The sequence below is a fragment of the Hesperophylax consimilis genome, chromosome 12 (genome assembly GCF_061612785.1).
Source record: "Hesperophylax consimilis isolate HC1 chromosome 12, BYU_Hcon_1.0, whole genome shotgun sequence".
Classification (NCBI taxonomy): domain Eukaryota; kingdom Metazoa; phylum Arthropoda; class Insecta; order Trichoptera; family Limnephilidae; genus Hesperophylax; species Hesperophylax consimilis.
In genome coordinates, this window is record NC_142847.1 from 30,582,948 (window position 1) to 30,600,324 (window position 17,377).

General features: G+C 33.8%; 1 protein-coding gene across 1 annotated transcript in view; it reads left to right on the forward strand.

Moving 5' to 3' along the window:
* Positions 1-17,377, forward strand: part of rho-5 (rhomboid-5) — a 216,834-nt gene that overhangs the window by 47,640 nt on the left and 151,817 nt on the right. The window contains exon 2 of the mRNA XM_089638330.1: positions 1,604-1,901. Coding sequence (XP_089494456.1) covers positions 1,604-1,901 — 298 coding nt within the window. The remainder of the gene's footprint in view (positions 1-1,603; positions 1,902-17,377) is intronic.

The following is a 17,377-nucleotide window of genomic DNA, read 5'->3' on the forward strand; positions in this document are numbered from 1 at the left end:
ACCTACGTAATATTATGGTCAGTTTCCAGTACCTAGCAAACCCCTAAAAGCAGACCCTTGTTAAACCTTCGTAAGGTTATCTTAAGCTAACATTATAATATTTATTTATCAACGAAATCTCCAGTCATTTGCGTAATTTAAACTACCTTTGCAATCAATATTCCAGCCCTCAGGCTCTAATTATACTTATGAAACTAGTAGATCAAACCAAAAATTCCTTTTAAATCTTTAAATTTCTAAGTAGGTACTTAAATATAAATCATATATTTTATGTAACTCTTTTTATTTCCAATAAGGAATGACACATAATCCAAAAAAATGTCACTATCTAAATTACAATTCTTTTTTTCAATCTTTCTTCAGGCAGGTAGGTACCTAACATTATATTGAAAGGTGTGAAACAAAAAGTTCAAATACGCATGACGATATCAAATTTGAAAAAAGTATCTTTACTGGGCTATTAAAAAGGCCACAATCCTTAACCGGATATGGAACGCACAAACAAATTTACGCACAGACAAAAGGTCCATTAAAAATAGGACTAAGCATTTAAATGAATCATCAACATTAAAAAGTGTTTTTTTCAAATTTAAGGATTAAAAAAAAAAATCGCAAGTTGCCCCACAATATGAAGTATGTCAAAAAAATACAAATAAATAGTAATATATCTGTGTGTAAGGATAGAATGGCCAACCTTATGATTCCAGAGATAGCCTCATTTTTAATGTCAGTGCCATACAAATTTTTCTTTAAAAAATGATAACTCCTTCATATGTACACGCAATTGCTTCATACAAAATTTTATAGCATAGTAATATGATCAGCAGAATCCATTTCTAGCAAAAAAAATACCCTTGAAAATTCAAGTCTCTATGTCTATGAAAGGAGATTTTCAGCCCACTGTGCGACGTCGCGATAACAAATTCGTGTTTAAGTCCTGCAATCCCGTTTTTAATTGTATTACAAATAATTAGGAGAGGTACTTAATAAATTAGCAATATTTTATATCATATTGAGTTTTTTCCGTGTATGAAGTTATTTGGTCGAAATATTAACCCACTAAATACCTATTCAAGGTTAGGTATCTATATAATATCTTACAATTTGTTCTAGAATCATCCTCGCACACTTTACTCCCAGACACCCTGTATATATATAACCATCGATAATATTTTTTACTCTTTATCTGCTTTCATTTATAAAATTTTCTACCTTTAAAAAAAATTTAAAAAAAAAACTTTAAAAATTACAAAATCCTAAGCTATTGAGAAATGAATTTTAAAACCTGCACACAATTTTTCATAAGAGAGTTTATTAATTAGACTTCCGTCGCACTAGAATAATGATCAAATTGAAGACATCACCGTTATTCTTGACCACTGATTAAAATTTGATTAAAAGCTGGAATGCACCAAGAACCGTCATATAACTGGGACAGTTCAGCTCTCAAAAATACATGACATCTTATATGATACACAGCACATTTGATTAACAAAAATACATGACATCTTATATGATACACAGCACATTTGCTTAACAAAAATACATGACATCTTATATGATACACAGCACATTTGATTAACAAAAGATTTTTATTTTTCAGGGGTAGGGGAGGGCCGGGAGGGGTGTACGGCGCGTCGGGAGCCGCGCCTCGCGAGCCGCGGGAGGCCCTGCGAGCTCGTGCCCTGCCCGACGTGCTGCCCTCTGCAGGCCCCGTGGCCGTGGTGGCCCGGCACGTGTCCGCGCCGCCTCTAGCCGCCGCGACGCCTCCCATCCCCCCCGATGGCGACGGCGTGGACGGCGCGCAGAACGACGCCGAGACGCCTCACCTCCGGAGGCCGCTCAGACGGAAGGACTCGGTGGCGAGAATGACATTCACTGGACTGGCGTATGTGGTGACGGTGAGTGAATTCAAATTACTACTTGTTACCTTTTAGGGGCCGTAACATGAAAGCCATCGTCTGCACAATAAAAGTCTTGAAGGCGATGCACTACGTTGTACGACATTTGGAATCGAACCGCTAACAATAATACTCCTTTTGTAGGTGGCGATAAGGTTTAAATTCCTGGTTAACACCAGCCGCCTGTTTTGGTTTATGCAAAAAAAAACATCCACAAAAAGTGTTTTTCATTTTATTTTGCCAGGTTTAGGCAAATATTTAAACGTTATCATTATCTAAAGAATTTAATTTTTCACATTATCCAATAAAACCATAACCAAAAAGGGGTTCAGACGTAGTAGATTTTTCGAAGCCGTAACCTCACACATTATTTTTCTGGGAAAAGACTTAAAGAAAAAGAAACGATCAAACCAAAACGAACCAAAAACACGTGATTTTGCATTACTTCGTAGTGCTTTAACTTAATCAACCATATTGTTCATTAGCCGTTGTTAACGAACGCTACAATTTGACAACCGATTACAATATCGCTAACATACCGAGCACTAGTTAAGCTTGTCTACTTGTTTAAAGAGTTTGTCAATCAAATTCTATTTGGAACACCCAGTGGGATTTTATATATGTTACGAAGTGCATCTTTTTTGATCAATAATTATTAAAAAAAGACAGAGAAAATCACAAAAAAGGAAACAGAAAACACAAATATTATGCATTCTAAACATATGTAATCTGCCAGTAACCACGTAATCAATGTTTACATTATTAACAAAGATAAAAATACATAAAATTGTTAAGAGTTATCTATAAAAATGTTAAAAGTAGTTGGTGCATACGACTTTTAAAGTTTGCTCGAATTTCGAATTATTGACTGTTTCGACATTGTATTGGGGAATGCAAATCATTTGGAATAAGACATACATTATATTGCATATTATGCAAAATGTTAATGCCTGTCTAGCCATTTTGACACGACGTTACATTCGAATACGCGTGTATTTTTATATAGATGTCACCTGTGACAGATAAAAACATCTTTTGTTTTTAAAGCAATATTTTCAGACAAATATGCTGTTTTATGAAAGACAGCGCCATACCAACGCTATAGACATAAAAGCAACACAAGCCATCGTTTCTATATCTGCACAGTCAAACTGAGGCACAACAACGAGTGGCGGCAAAGATATTAGAAGAACGAGATATGCTATGTTGGCCGCCGGACCGTAGCCGGAGTACTACCTAATTAGGGTACTTTGAACGGTATCGGGACGTGTACGCACAGAAATCTGTTCTATGTATTAGTGCGGATACCTTAGCGCAAGCGAAGGCGTGCAGTAGTATTGGTGAACAAAACCGGCGACACTCGGCAAAACAATTCCACTCAGTACGAACTGCTCATAGCACATCTCGTTCTTCTAATATCTTTGAGTGGCGGGGTACAGCTAGTAAATATATAAAATAACGTACAATATATCAAATCAATTGTGCATCAAGTGTACTGTTTTTTAGCTTAATACTATTTATTAACTAACAACATATTATTTCAATGAATAGGTACTACATGTAAACTTTCGTTAAATCAACTCCAATATTTCATTTAATTATTTTAGTTAAGGCGACACAAGAGTCTTATAACTGGGGCTTGCTCGAGCCTCACATTCTAATTAATTCCGACGAATTCGAAACCATTCCCTTTCTTTTAGACCGTTACCTACTGATGTAAGTTAAATATATTTAAGATTAATAGAAATATTAAAATATTTTACGTAGAACGGTTTGATAAAATTATAAAACGTTTTTCATGTTTGCAATTAGCAGTAAGCACCAGATTTTTTTTATTTTCATTTGATTTATAACTTCTTGACGTATTCGTGTAAGCATCTGAATCCTTCAGTAATATCAGAATTAATTAAAATTAACTTCGCTGAAAGGATCAAGTTTCTAGGCTTGCTAGGGTAAATTCGACCGTAGGTCCGCTCAAAACGCTTGGCTGCGCGCCGAATATTTTTGTAGACGCCTTCTTCACTTATGTCGTGAAGATTCCTGATTTATTTAAGAATATTAGATCGTTTTAGCTCGTGTATGAAAGTGTTTGAAAATTGGAAGAATTTTTGCTTTGTGAGAATCTCCTTTTAACAAAATTATTACGTTTCTGCTGCCGGCGAAAATATAAGTAACGTAGTATTTTAGTACACAGAAAGTTGTTCAGGGGTAAACGAAAAGTTCAAGGCTGGGTGTTCACTTTTCTATGAAATACGTTTCTGTCATACGTGCTTCCATTTCTACTGAATAAACCGTCCTCATTTTCTTCAGCTACAAGTTTCAATAACTCAAAGACAAGAAATGATTTCCTGGTTTATGTTGTGTTATTGCTTCCTCTGTATTCTTAAGGCCCGTAGTAAGCGTTCAAATATGATTTAAAAGGGACATATGTAAATACGAATGTTAGATGGAAAAACGATAATCATTAAGCGAAAATGAAAATATTTCATTGAACACGACTCATTTGAAATAAATAACATATTTTATTTTTGGAACTTAAAAACTTAAAGATTCAACGAGAAACTTGTTATAAATCGGTAGAAATTTGGTATGCGTGGGCTTAAGCCAACATTTATTTTGGAGAACCTTGCAATTTCCAATATTAAAACTACAACCTCCGTGGTACAGCGACGACCAAAGCCTTACCATTTCAGACGTGGTGACAACTATTATAATAAATTTGATTTTTTTTCTGCAAAATCATTTACAAAACTTATACCATTTCAGTCCATATACTCCATTTTATTGATGGTATTGTAAGATTATCACAGCAAAGTCTAGTCTAATGAAGTCCATAATAGGTTAGCTCAGGTTTGCAAAAACAAAGATTTTGTTGTCACCATGAGCGAAATATTATAGGCCTTTTACGGTTTAACGCGAAGTTGGTTATAATTTGCATGTTCATTGATAGCGTTAATTTAATTATTTTATTAAAAAAAACACTTATTGTAAGTTATGCGTACAATATTAAAATGAATTATTTGTGTACGCCCGTACGTACGCAATATGACTGTGAATAAAGGCATACAAATATAATATTGTAACCGATGATTCAATGCCTTTCTTGAAAGAATTGAGTATTTACACGAACAAACTATTTATTCATATATTGCGTGTATACGATCGCAAAAAAATAATTGCTCTCAATATTGTATTGTATTGTTGCATAAACGTATTTTAATAAAATAATTCAATTAAAGCCATCTATGCAAACGTAGATTATAACGAACGTCGCGTTTAACCTTAAATGATTTTCCACAAACTAAAACATAAAGGCTTTGAAGGTGTAATGTTATTTGGTTGTAATTTCAATACCGCCCACCAGATGTCGATAGAGTGTGTAAGATCTACGTTATTATTATCCAGTTTATGTAGTTTGAAGATGTTTCCATAGGTGGCGGTAGTTACGCCACATGACAGAGACAACTAGGTAGGCAGCTCTGTTCGAATTCAGTATAGTATTTTTGCACCACGTTCTGGATAAATCTCTTCATATCTTCCTGGTGAGAAACCATTAATCAGAAATAAAAGAATCCAACCTTCCTCTCAACATCTCCTTTCCCTTTTTACTTCCTTCAGTCTCTCAAATTTTCCCAAATCGGGAATGCCATAATCAAGCTGGCTCCAGGCAGTTCGAATTCTTGTGCGGTATCACTTAAAAAATAACTGGTGAATGTGACTTGTATCGATGAATCTTTACGTCGTATAAGGGTTAAAAAATATTAGGGGTGGGTTGAACGTGTGACAAATGGGGACGCTTATGAAAATTCTTTCCTCGCACATATCACATTTTTCGATGCAAATCGTTGACAAATTGGGCCGCGGCCCCATTTAAACTGTGCATTATACCCCCGTAACCAAACCACCCTATTGTGAAGGGAAGAAAAATGGATTAAGGTTCGCTGAAAGAAAAAATGATGAAGTGCATCTTGCGCCGTTTTCTTTTGTTCGAAGCTATCCAAGGCTTTTTGGTTTTTTGGTGCTGGCTTTTTCAAGAATGGAGGTCGATTAAAAATGAATACTGGGTCATATTTCATTTTTGCTTGGCGCGTCTACTTCCTCGCTTTTATCTGCGGAAGTTGTACAAGTTTTTCAATTTACAGAGCTCGTAGTTGTCTAAAATCTTCGTTTATCGTGTTTTATTAATATCTATGGGCTGTTATTATCTGCAGCTTAGTTATTTAGAAGAATATTAATTTGTGGGCTAAAAATAGTCATCTCCTGCATGTTTTATTTTTTACTACTTTGTTCACTACTAGTTTATACAAAGGTTTATTATATGGGGTGTGTCACCTTCATCTCGATAAGCTGTCAAATTAACTATCCAATACATATCCTATACCATTCGTCTGATTGCGATGAAAATTTCAACGTTCTTTCTTATTAGTGCCAGGAGTTCTTAGGGAGTGTGTGAACGGTAGAAAAAATCGGGGACGTCCGTGGAAGACTTAACGCATTATCTCTGCATTGTAATGAGATAAAGAGTCGAATTAAATTCTAAATAATATAGTTTTTTAATAGTAACAATATGGTATACAGTAGGGAATGGCAGAAAAAGTCGGTTGACGCCCCAGGAAGACTTAACGCATTATCTTTGCACTGGAATGAAATGCGTGGTCGATATACTGTAGTTTTTTAACAATGACAATGTTGTATACAGTAGAAAAAGTCAGGAACGCTTGAGGAAGCCATGAATCGAATATTTATTTGTGGTAAAATGAGACGTAAGAAATAAACGAATAAAGAGGTGTATAGAGAATATGTGACATGGAAGTAATGGTTAGCTGGAAGAAATAGGATGTAACCATAGACATATGAATATTAGTAGACCTGCCCTAAGTGATTAAAAGCGTATTATCCCCACTCCCCATACCGGTTCCATTGGAGCCGGCTGGGCTCGCGTATGGCCTCAAGTGAAATTTGAAAACGTGACGTCATCATTCTTGTGCGAACTATGGTCGAGGCATCATCGGTTCATTTTACGAAATAACACGGCAAAATGTTGACTTGTACTATGAAAACTTGTAAAAATAGACGTGAAAAAGAGAATAAACCCAATTGTCGTATTACATTCCATATATAAGCATTATTTTACTTTATTTTAAGCATATTCACATCGTATAATATGAATCAGTTGTTACTATCACATCGAGAAACGTCTGGACGCGAAACACAAAGCTGGTTGGTTGCTGGGAAGTAAATTATGAACATTTATAAAAGTGTCTTAACTAAATACTTAAACGAAATATTCGACTCTGAAAATGGAACCGAATTTTTTTGCCGAATTTGGACTTCGCAAATTTTTTCATAACGTGGCGAGTAATTAAAGTAAGTAAAGTAAAAATGTCTATTCATTCAAAAGCAGATTTTGCTTTTAAGAATTAAATGGTGATATTATAATGCGAGATGCCTATTTACTGTCAGATTGATTTATTGACGAATCACAGTCAGCTTCACTCCCTTCGTTCTTCAACAGTTGATTTTACCCCTCGCCATTATCTTCTCGTCTATTAATTCCTATGTCTGTGGATGTAACCTATAAGCTATACCCTTTGTACTCTTTTTGTGCAATAAATATTTTTTTGAATTTGAATGGTTGAAGAAGCCGGGAACGCTCAAGGAAAAATCAAATTTACGTGTGGTTAAATGTGGCGTTTGTGATTAATGAAGGATAGGGGTGTAGGAATCTATGACATAGAAGTGAATGGCAGGAGAAATCTAGGACGCCTTTGGAAGATATGGCACGTTTAAGTTAAACAAATATTAAAAAAATAAATCAAATTAAAAATGCCTCCAGATTTCAGGTACAATTTCAAAACTTTACTCCAAAGCATTTATAGCCCCGGGCAATGCCGGGTACATAAATTCTCGCAAAAAGTAGAAAACTCGGCTTACTTATCCGATTGGTAGCCCCTGTTCATAAGTTCGAGTACCAAATAGTAAACTTTCGGACTTTATAAATAAATTAATCGTAAATCTAAATCCTATGATTAATCTATCAAGAGGGTGGTGAAATACCCCCCTTTTTAAATGTACCAATATCGGTACAGTAATCCAATGGCTCCAGGTGACGGGTAATGTAGACATTTTTTGCAGAATTACATTTCATATATCTACATTTCATACGGTAGCCATCTCGGATGCTTCCCCTCGGAGTAATTCGTATTTTAAAGGGCCTCACGTCTGTTCGTTACAGTATTTTGTCCTTAGTAACGTGAAGTATGTAACAAGAAGCTAATAATTACTATTATAAAGACATGATTGCGGTGTTCTGTGATAGTGTAAAAACATATATACTATTTTGATTAGGACTAGAAATACAAGACAAAATGTAACATTCTTCTGCAATATATACTTATACACAACCAACTATCAGACATACTCACTAACCAATACGATGCATGATGTAGGCAACAAGTTTTAGGATACACGTAATTTAAAGAACTAAGCGTAATCTATACCAGCACTTATATAATCCTACAAATTATAGTACGTTGGTAGTGTAGTTTTAGTGATTTATCTTATATGTAGTATTGCTATTGTTCCTATTTATTAGGTATAATTTTCGATAGCTCACTAGGTATAATCTGTTCTTATAATCCATGTAAGAGCCCAAATGGGTATTAAACAAAATAAAATAAAATTATGCATCGTTGGTGATCCTGGCGGAAGAACATATTTAAGATTATAAACGTTGTTTGAAAAGGCTTTTACCATGTTTATTAATCAAATCTAAAAAGCCACGTACTCTCCGATAATCCTCTTCCCCATCTCATTCTTCCCCGCACTTTTTCATCATTAAAACATTACTTAAATGGGGATGTTACAGTCCCACTAGTCCATTGTATCTTTTAAAAAAGTTTTTGTCAAATCTAAATAGACCTCTTTCTTCTTTCAACATCAATAACATTTGAAAAGGTTCTAAATTGTTTAACTTTCAATAAGTTATTCTTTAGTTCATCACAAATATTATGTGTTCTCAAACACGACACATTTCTGGCAGAATGCGACAGTCATCGAAATATTCTCCTTCATAATCTCCTCACAATCTCACCTGCCAAACCGTCTGACAGCATCTGCATACGGCACGTGGAGTTTCTTGCCAGATACGCTGCAGCCAGATCAGATAAACCTCTCCAGTGTAAACTGCTGCAAGCTGCAACAGACGGGAATGAGAAGCTCTTCCAGTGGTATATGAAGCACTAGTTGGTCTTGGAAATACTATAACATTACTCATGTTTACTCGCCAACCGTCTTGTGAATAACGCAAATATTGTAGTTGAAGGGGTGGGGAGATGGGGAAGAGAGAGGTTAAGAAGTACCTGGCTCATCTGATCTAGTCACTACAAGGAGAAAAATGAGTATTGCCAATTTATTAAGAATCTTTTCAAATAAATATTAGAATTTTTATGAACCCATGTTCAGACATCGTGATATATATTCGTTTCTTACTAAAATTTTAAAAGGAAACCTGTAACTTCATTTGTTGAGAGCCTGCAACCCTGTTTTTAACCGGATTACAAATAATTTGAAGAGATGCTTAATAAATGAGCAATACTCATTTTTGTCCGTGTATTGTGTTCGTCTCACCTTGGTCTTACATTTGATCAATATCTTAAGTGGAATACACATTGCCTACTTATAACGAATAAACTTAGAAAACATATTTATTTCTTCAAAAACATTAGAAACATACTAGACTCTAAATCTATGAAAATTTGTTATTACTCTCTTTGTCAATCTATCATTGAGTATGGAATAATCGCATGGGGAGGTGCAACACTATCAGCTACAGACTCATTATCGAACATACAAAAAATAATTATGAAAGTTATTCTTAAAGTTCCCTTAGTAAAAAGTACTGCAGATATATTCCACAAATTACATGTATTAGATATTCGTCAAATTTACACAAAAACTATCTTAACTCATCTGCTTAAAAATAAAAAAGCATAAATTTTTTGAAAATACCCAAAATATTGTAAATTATACGAGGCACAAAACCAAATAACTCATACAAATACAACATTTTGTTGAAGAAATTTCAAATACATTGCGTCTAAAATATACAATAACCTACCTGAAAAAACAAGACAGTCGAATAAAATTAATAAATACAAAATCCTGATCAAACAATGAATAATCGAAAAGGTCGTGCAATAATTAGTCACCTCACCCAAATATAATCCTCTATCTCATTATTGTTACCACTACCTATCAACCTGAAAATTTTTGTCATATATTTTTGCTTTATTGAAAAATGTACTTTATTTTAATATTAAAGGCTGCGTAATGTCACCGTGGTTATTCAATCTATACATGGATAATTGTATGCAAGAATTGAAAGAGGTGGGATTGGGCGCGAATTTGAATAATTTGAAAGTATGTTGCCTGTTGTATGCTGATGATGCGGTGCTGATTGCTAATAGTATAGACTAGCAATTAAAAACCCGCTCCGCGGGTTTTTTTCTGCTAGGCCCTGCGGGCGGCTCTTGCTTAGGCATCGCCCATTTTAAGTGATATTAACAACAGTTATATTTAATAGATAGATATTAGAACATTCACAGAGAGAGGGTGAGTATATATATTGTTAAAACACGGAACAGGAAGGAGTTAATTAATAATAACATTCTAAATTTACGCATAATAAGAATGACAGTTGTTTGAATAAATGAAATTTTACGTATTTGTGATGGATTATTTCAAATGAAACACTATTATTGACTACATGTCTACAACTGATATTAACTGTTATCGTACCTAATATAATTAGCTCATAGGAGACTTGCAGTGCTTAAATATGTGTTACAACCGTCAATGTCTATAAGTTGAATCAATATCGTTTAGTTTGTCACAATTAAAGATAGTTTTAACAAAGTTGACTTAAATAATAGATTATTACATATTTATTAATTGTACCCGTGTTTATGAATAAAATGAGGGTAATTGTGCGATGACATTAGCAGTCGGTTTAATTAAAAGGTGTTAATTTTACTCCAACTGGTGGTAATTCTTTACCTACAACTGTTACTGTATCTAATAAAGTTTAAAGCTAGATTATATATACACCTTCATCAGGAGAGTAAAAATCTATATATAAAGGTAGATTATTACAATATAGCGCCCCTGAGGTGATATCTCACAAAAGCGGCGCTATGCAAATTGTCCAATAAATAAATAAATATAATGTTTACATTTTATTGTGTATACACCGAAGTCAAAAATTCAATATAGATTGCAATTGGGAAAGAAGAAGTGGAAGGAGGGGGGAGGGGTAAGAGTAGGCTGGGTTTATAATAATTAGGAATTACAATATCGTTAGACGGGAAAGACCAGTTGAGTGGGAAAATATTTAAAAGAGAGTTTATAAAAAAAATTCTTGTTAATTATATCTGCTTTTATATTAATATGTTTCCTCATTTCTAAAATTTCAAAATTATTTATAGTGAAGTATTTTAAGACCTGAAAAAAACAAATAGCATATAACCATAAAACAATATATTCATAAGACAAATAGCATTTAATAACGGTTATTCTAATAAATTGATAGTTGAAATACTAAATAAAAAAATTTAACACATTCTCTTCAAACGGTCTTTCTAAAGATAGAAATAAACAATGGCGTAGAATTCTGTTTGTGGATAACGATACTTCTAAAATTATATATATAAACAATCCTGGTACCATTCAACTGGCGTTTTACACTAATAACAGTGAAAAAATATATTCTTAATAATAATGATAGCAAAATTCAAACAAAAAAAACAGGAGTTTAAAAACTCAATTGAGATGATTGTTATTTCTTTTACAAAGGTAGAACCAATAGAAACTTTGAAGTCAGATCTAAAGAATATCGCAGGGCTATGAATGGAAATAGTGAATCTGAGTTTGCAAATAATCTTTTAAATAATGATCACACTTTCGATAAAAATTCAGGTCTTAAAATACTTCACTCAGGATATAAAGCATCGCAAATAAATAATTTTTAAATTAGAAAACATGCCAATATAAAATCAGATATAATTAATAAGAAAAAAAAATATAAAAAATAATGATAAATGCCATTACAAAATGATAAGCTTCCAGAAGAAATCTTCTTATAAAACGCTTGTTAATGGTAAGTAGTCAAGTATTGTTAGCTGCATATTTAAATATTCGCGCCAGGCATTTGGTTCGTTTTTAAACCGCCAGAGGTGCGCTCTGTCGGCCATCTTGAAGAAACGCGTGAATTTTTATAAACGTCAAACATAATCACGTAACTGTGGAGAATTTTCATTGTAATGTAATTAATCCAATGGATTATGAACTTTCTAAAACATATTTTCCTCGATATTATCCAAAAATTATATGAGCAGAAACGATGCTTATGAAGAAATCTCGTATTATTATGAGGCGATCCTATTTTAGTATGGAATCGTGTCCTAATATTCAAGTTACCCGAAACAGACAATTTAAATTTGACCAATCAGAGGGCCTACACCGTCCAGACGCTGGGACAATAATACTATCAGATGACCTACAGTCTCTCGTGTCTAGGATGAACGAAGTATGCATGAAGAATGAGTTAATGATGAATGTAAGTAAGTCTAAAGTAATGGTGTTTGAAAGAGAGAGTACGAAAACAGTGTGCAATATAATTGTGAATGAGGAATACTAGAGCAGGTGGATGAGTTTGTGTATTTAGGAAGTATGTTTACGAGAGATGGGAAGGCTGACAGAGATATTGAAAGAAGGGTAAATGCAGGTAATTCCGTTAATGGAGGACTGAACGCCGTTGGCGCTAACAAAAAATTGTCCAAAGAAGCGAAGTTAGCAGTCCACAACGGAGTGCTGGTACCTACCTTGATGTATGGAAGTGAGGCATGGAACTGGCAAAGAAAGGATGAAAGTAGATTAAATGCTGTTGAAATGAGATCCCTGATGCGTATGTGTGGTAAAACCATGTTTGATCGTGTGAGGAATGTGGAGATCCGCAAAGAGTGCAAGGCTGATGTAAGCGTAATGAGTAAGATTAAGAAAGGGACGCTTAGATGGTTTGGGCATGTAGAGCGAATGAGCGAAGATAGGAGTGTAAGGAGGATATATGATGCAAATGCGAATGGTAGCAGAAGTCGGGGACGCCCGAGGAAGACATGGCACGATCAAGTGAATCAGATACTCGAGTAGGGCCATGTCAAGAGTCAGAATAATAGAAGAGTATGTATGAGACGATGTATGAATGTGAATGAGGCAAGAAGTGTGTGCCAAGACCGAGTTGCTGCGGAAAACGGCGTGATGGTTAGTTAGTTAGTTAGTTATAAAATATTTGTAAACTAGTCTGTCTCGACACAGGATTTCCTAGTGAGACAAGCAAAGCCAAAAAAATATATGTAAACCTTTTTATATAGATGCACATAATAAAAATAATAAAAAACTCTGATTACGAAATCTACCCACATTAATTTAAAAACTAAATAAAATATTTTTAATAAAATGTCAACATTTTACAGTTTTCTGAAAGAGATCATCGCACAGGAAGTGCGTTCATCTCTTTACTTCTATACCAGCGCATACTTAAACTCACGGCATAAATATACAATATGGTATTTGTATTTATAAGATCCCCTTGCAGGTACTCTGCAAGTCTCGGGTCACACTATCTATCCGAAGTCAACTGATGCAGTAAACGTGCCCTATCTCCGCGCTGCAAGTCTCCAGTGTCTAGTTCGAGTGACTTTATGAAGCCGTAGCAGAACTGTATTGAAACCCACAGATTAAACGTTGACCTGAAACACGAATTATAATTATATCTTGTATGCAAATGACACATATTGTTTCCGAGATAATGTGTTTAAATTGAGATTTTGGAATAAATTATTGTCTTTATTACGGGTTAACGTGACGTTCGTTATTATCCATTATAAAGTGTTCATAGATGGCGTTAATTTTATTAAAAAACTGTTTTTGAAGTTAAGTTTTTCAATATTATGACGAATATTTATTTACGCCCGTTAGTTCGATGATTCAATCCAATATTGTATTTGTATGCCATTCTTTAAAAAAATGTGTTTTTATACGAATAAAACTATTTTTCTTCTTCTTTCTAAAACTATTTATTCATATTCATATTGCATATATGTACGGGCGCATGTTTTTAAATTTACAAATTAATTAATTTACATTATCAATACGAACGCATAAAATATAATTTATAAATAGTTTTGTTTATATCTATTGTATATAGATGCTATTGCCATATATCTTCGATTTTTTTTTTTACGAAGTTATAATTATTATTTTTATTAAATTTATCTACAAAATCTTAGGATTTGATTTTGACAGTTTTATGAAAAGCCTTTTTACTTTCTCCAAAAATACTTTTTTTATCAGCACTGAACATCTTTGACGACAAAATTGTATTGATTTTATAAAATTTCGTGGAATAATGTAGTCAAATAGTTAACAGTTACATACAAACTTATTTTTTGATCACATCGTTATTTTTGGCTATGTTTTATACACTTGTGCACGTGACGATATATATTTTTTTCATTTAATTGTCTTTTCTGACAACGACGACAAAAAAAATAGACGGCTACTTACTACAATTGTAAAACCTGACGGGTTCAAATTCCGTCGTGCGCAAGTAAATTTGATTTGATTAATTTCTGTTATTTCACAATTTATTCATTTAAATAATATAGAGTATACTTGCGGCACGTTCCATAGTGGAAGATACTCTCAGTATGGTCCTGGTGTAAGAACGCCATTCAGAATTGAAACAGCCGTGTTTGGTGACCAGATCTGAATAGTCAGTTACTCCCCCATCTGTCTCTTCCCCATCTCCTTCCCTCAGCCTCACCCTCACCTTCAGTCTCACAACATACCCAATTGGGAATGCCATAGTCTCACTAGCGGTTGAGAGTCGTTGGGACTATTGTGCGTTAATAATGACGGGGGTTTAATACAAGTACAAAATATGGTTTTTAAATGACTTGAAAAAAACCTCACGAATTAAAATCTATTTAACTAGGAAATTGAATATTTAAAACCAATTTCAATTTGCTACTAAAACATTTAAACTTTTTGCTATCATTTTACAGAACACTTTAAAGGACTTACTAAAAATTCAATTTTTCTCTGACAATACTAATGTATAATGTATTAACGGAAAACTCTTTGATAATATTCCTCCCTCTAATATTTTCTCTAACATCCAACCTATGTAAGATGCATACATTCATGATGTCATACTTAGTATCGTATTGATACTAAGCAGACTTGCAGTATTATCGACTACGAGTGGTGCATATTGTCATTTGCATATTGCATACTAGATAAATGTGCATATCTTCTCCTTATGTGCAAGAATGCAACCAGTATATGCGACAGTCATGGGTGTACTTTGTGTATTATAAGGATTAAGCAATATTCAGTAACTGTATATAATATTTTGGCTACCTTTCTTACGCTTGTAGATATGGATCTTACCGTTCAAGCACTAAAATAAACATTAAATTGAGCAAGTCTTTGAGTTTAGGGCTAAACAGTTATTTTTTTAAGGCAGTATAAAAACTTAATCAGACAAGTAACGATCAGATTTTATTTTACGTTTTAATTAATTGATGAACACTGCTTTATAAATTACTAAAAACAAAGTTAATATCAGGTTTCATACTTTACATCGTCACTTTTAAAGTACAAATAATGGTTATTGGATGGTAGAGATTTTTTGTATTCGCAAAATCTACACTAACGCTGACGCCCTCGGCTGTATCTTAATATCTATTATTCTTCTTTTGTGTGGTGGAGGAGTTCAAAGGGCAACATGTGGACCTCATTAATCCCGCCGGGGAATGATTGCAGCGGGCATTCATTGACCACATTTTCAGTGGTCAGCACCGCACCGCATTCACACATCGCCGACTCTCTAAGGCCCCACCTGTGCATTATATGGTTACATCGGCAGTGGGAGGACCTTGTCCTATTGATGGCGGACCATAGTTTACGAGGCAGTGAGAAATCTATTAACCTCGGTGTCACACTAGAGCAATCTTCAGATTATCTCCCACTCCGGAGTAAGGTGCAAATATGCAATATTAATTTTATTATAGTGATTTATTTTTGTGGTATTACGGCATGTTGCGCTACCTCCTTCTTTAGCCAACGTTTCGGACAGCATTACAGTGTCCATCATCAATGCAGAAGGATTTAACTTATTGACGTTTAAACATAATTGTAATATTTAAATCAATTATTTAAATGAAGCATTTAAATCATTAAAAATATATTAACAATAATGACATGACACCATCCACATTGGAAAAAATATTCTGGTAAGAATTTATTAAAAAATAAAATTGAAGATAATGTTATTATGTTGATAAAAATTGTCGAATTTAATTAGGTCTCGGTTACACAATTGGTAGTGTTGGTCACTTTAAGAATAGAGGATCTGGGTTCAAGTCCCAATTGCGACAGTCAATTAGATCTTAATAACGCAATTGGCAGAGTATTGATCTCTGTAAGAATAGAGAATCTAGTATCAGTAACGCAATTGGCAGAGTGTTGATTTCTGTAAGACTAGAGGATCTGGGTTCATGTCCCAGTTGCGACAGTAAATTGGGTCTGGAGTTTTGATCCCTGTAAAATTAGAGGATCTGGCTTCATGTCCCAGTTGCGGCAGTTACCGTTTTTATATACTTTTTTTCATATTTTTATTGAGAGTTAATATCATAATTTTAAATGATGAATATGAATTATTTACTTACGAGAAATTGACCTCAGTCGAGTTAAGGAGCTTATCACTCCGTCACGAAGGTTGTATCAATGTTACGGCATAAGACATAGAATATTTAGTTGCCACAGGAGATATATCTCTACAATACCCGATACTTTTGCTAAAATATTCATTCCAAGAAAGACATTGAAATGTATTATTATTTTTGATTCCGATGTAAAAAGCTTCTTATTTATTAATTTATGAAAGCTCTCGGCGAATCTGAAATTATATAAATATTCAATTTCGTTCGTGCCAATTTGTGAAATATATATGCCGAGGTACCCATTTTCTCTAAATTCATATAATATTTTTTTCTGTTGGCATTTCGGAAAAAAATTATTTTACAATACTGAAATTTGAATGACAAAGTAAATTAAATGTTCAAGAATAATCTGATATGATTGCGTTGCCTGGGAAAATTTTCAATTTACCTTTTTACTTATTTTAGGGAATATGACGTATTTCGTTTCCAATTCCATGTTTTTTTTATAAGCACACAAACAATGTATCTAAAATGTTAGGTAAACCAAAATGTTGTCGAAGATAAACAAGAAATATTGAAATTTCACATATTTTAAATTAATTCGAAAAGGGATTTTTGTAGTTTTTAAATTAACTCCACGCAAGAGGCCTTGTAGTTTCCTTCATCTTTGGGGATGCTGTGTAGAGTGCGTTT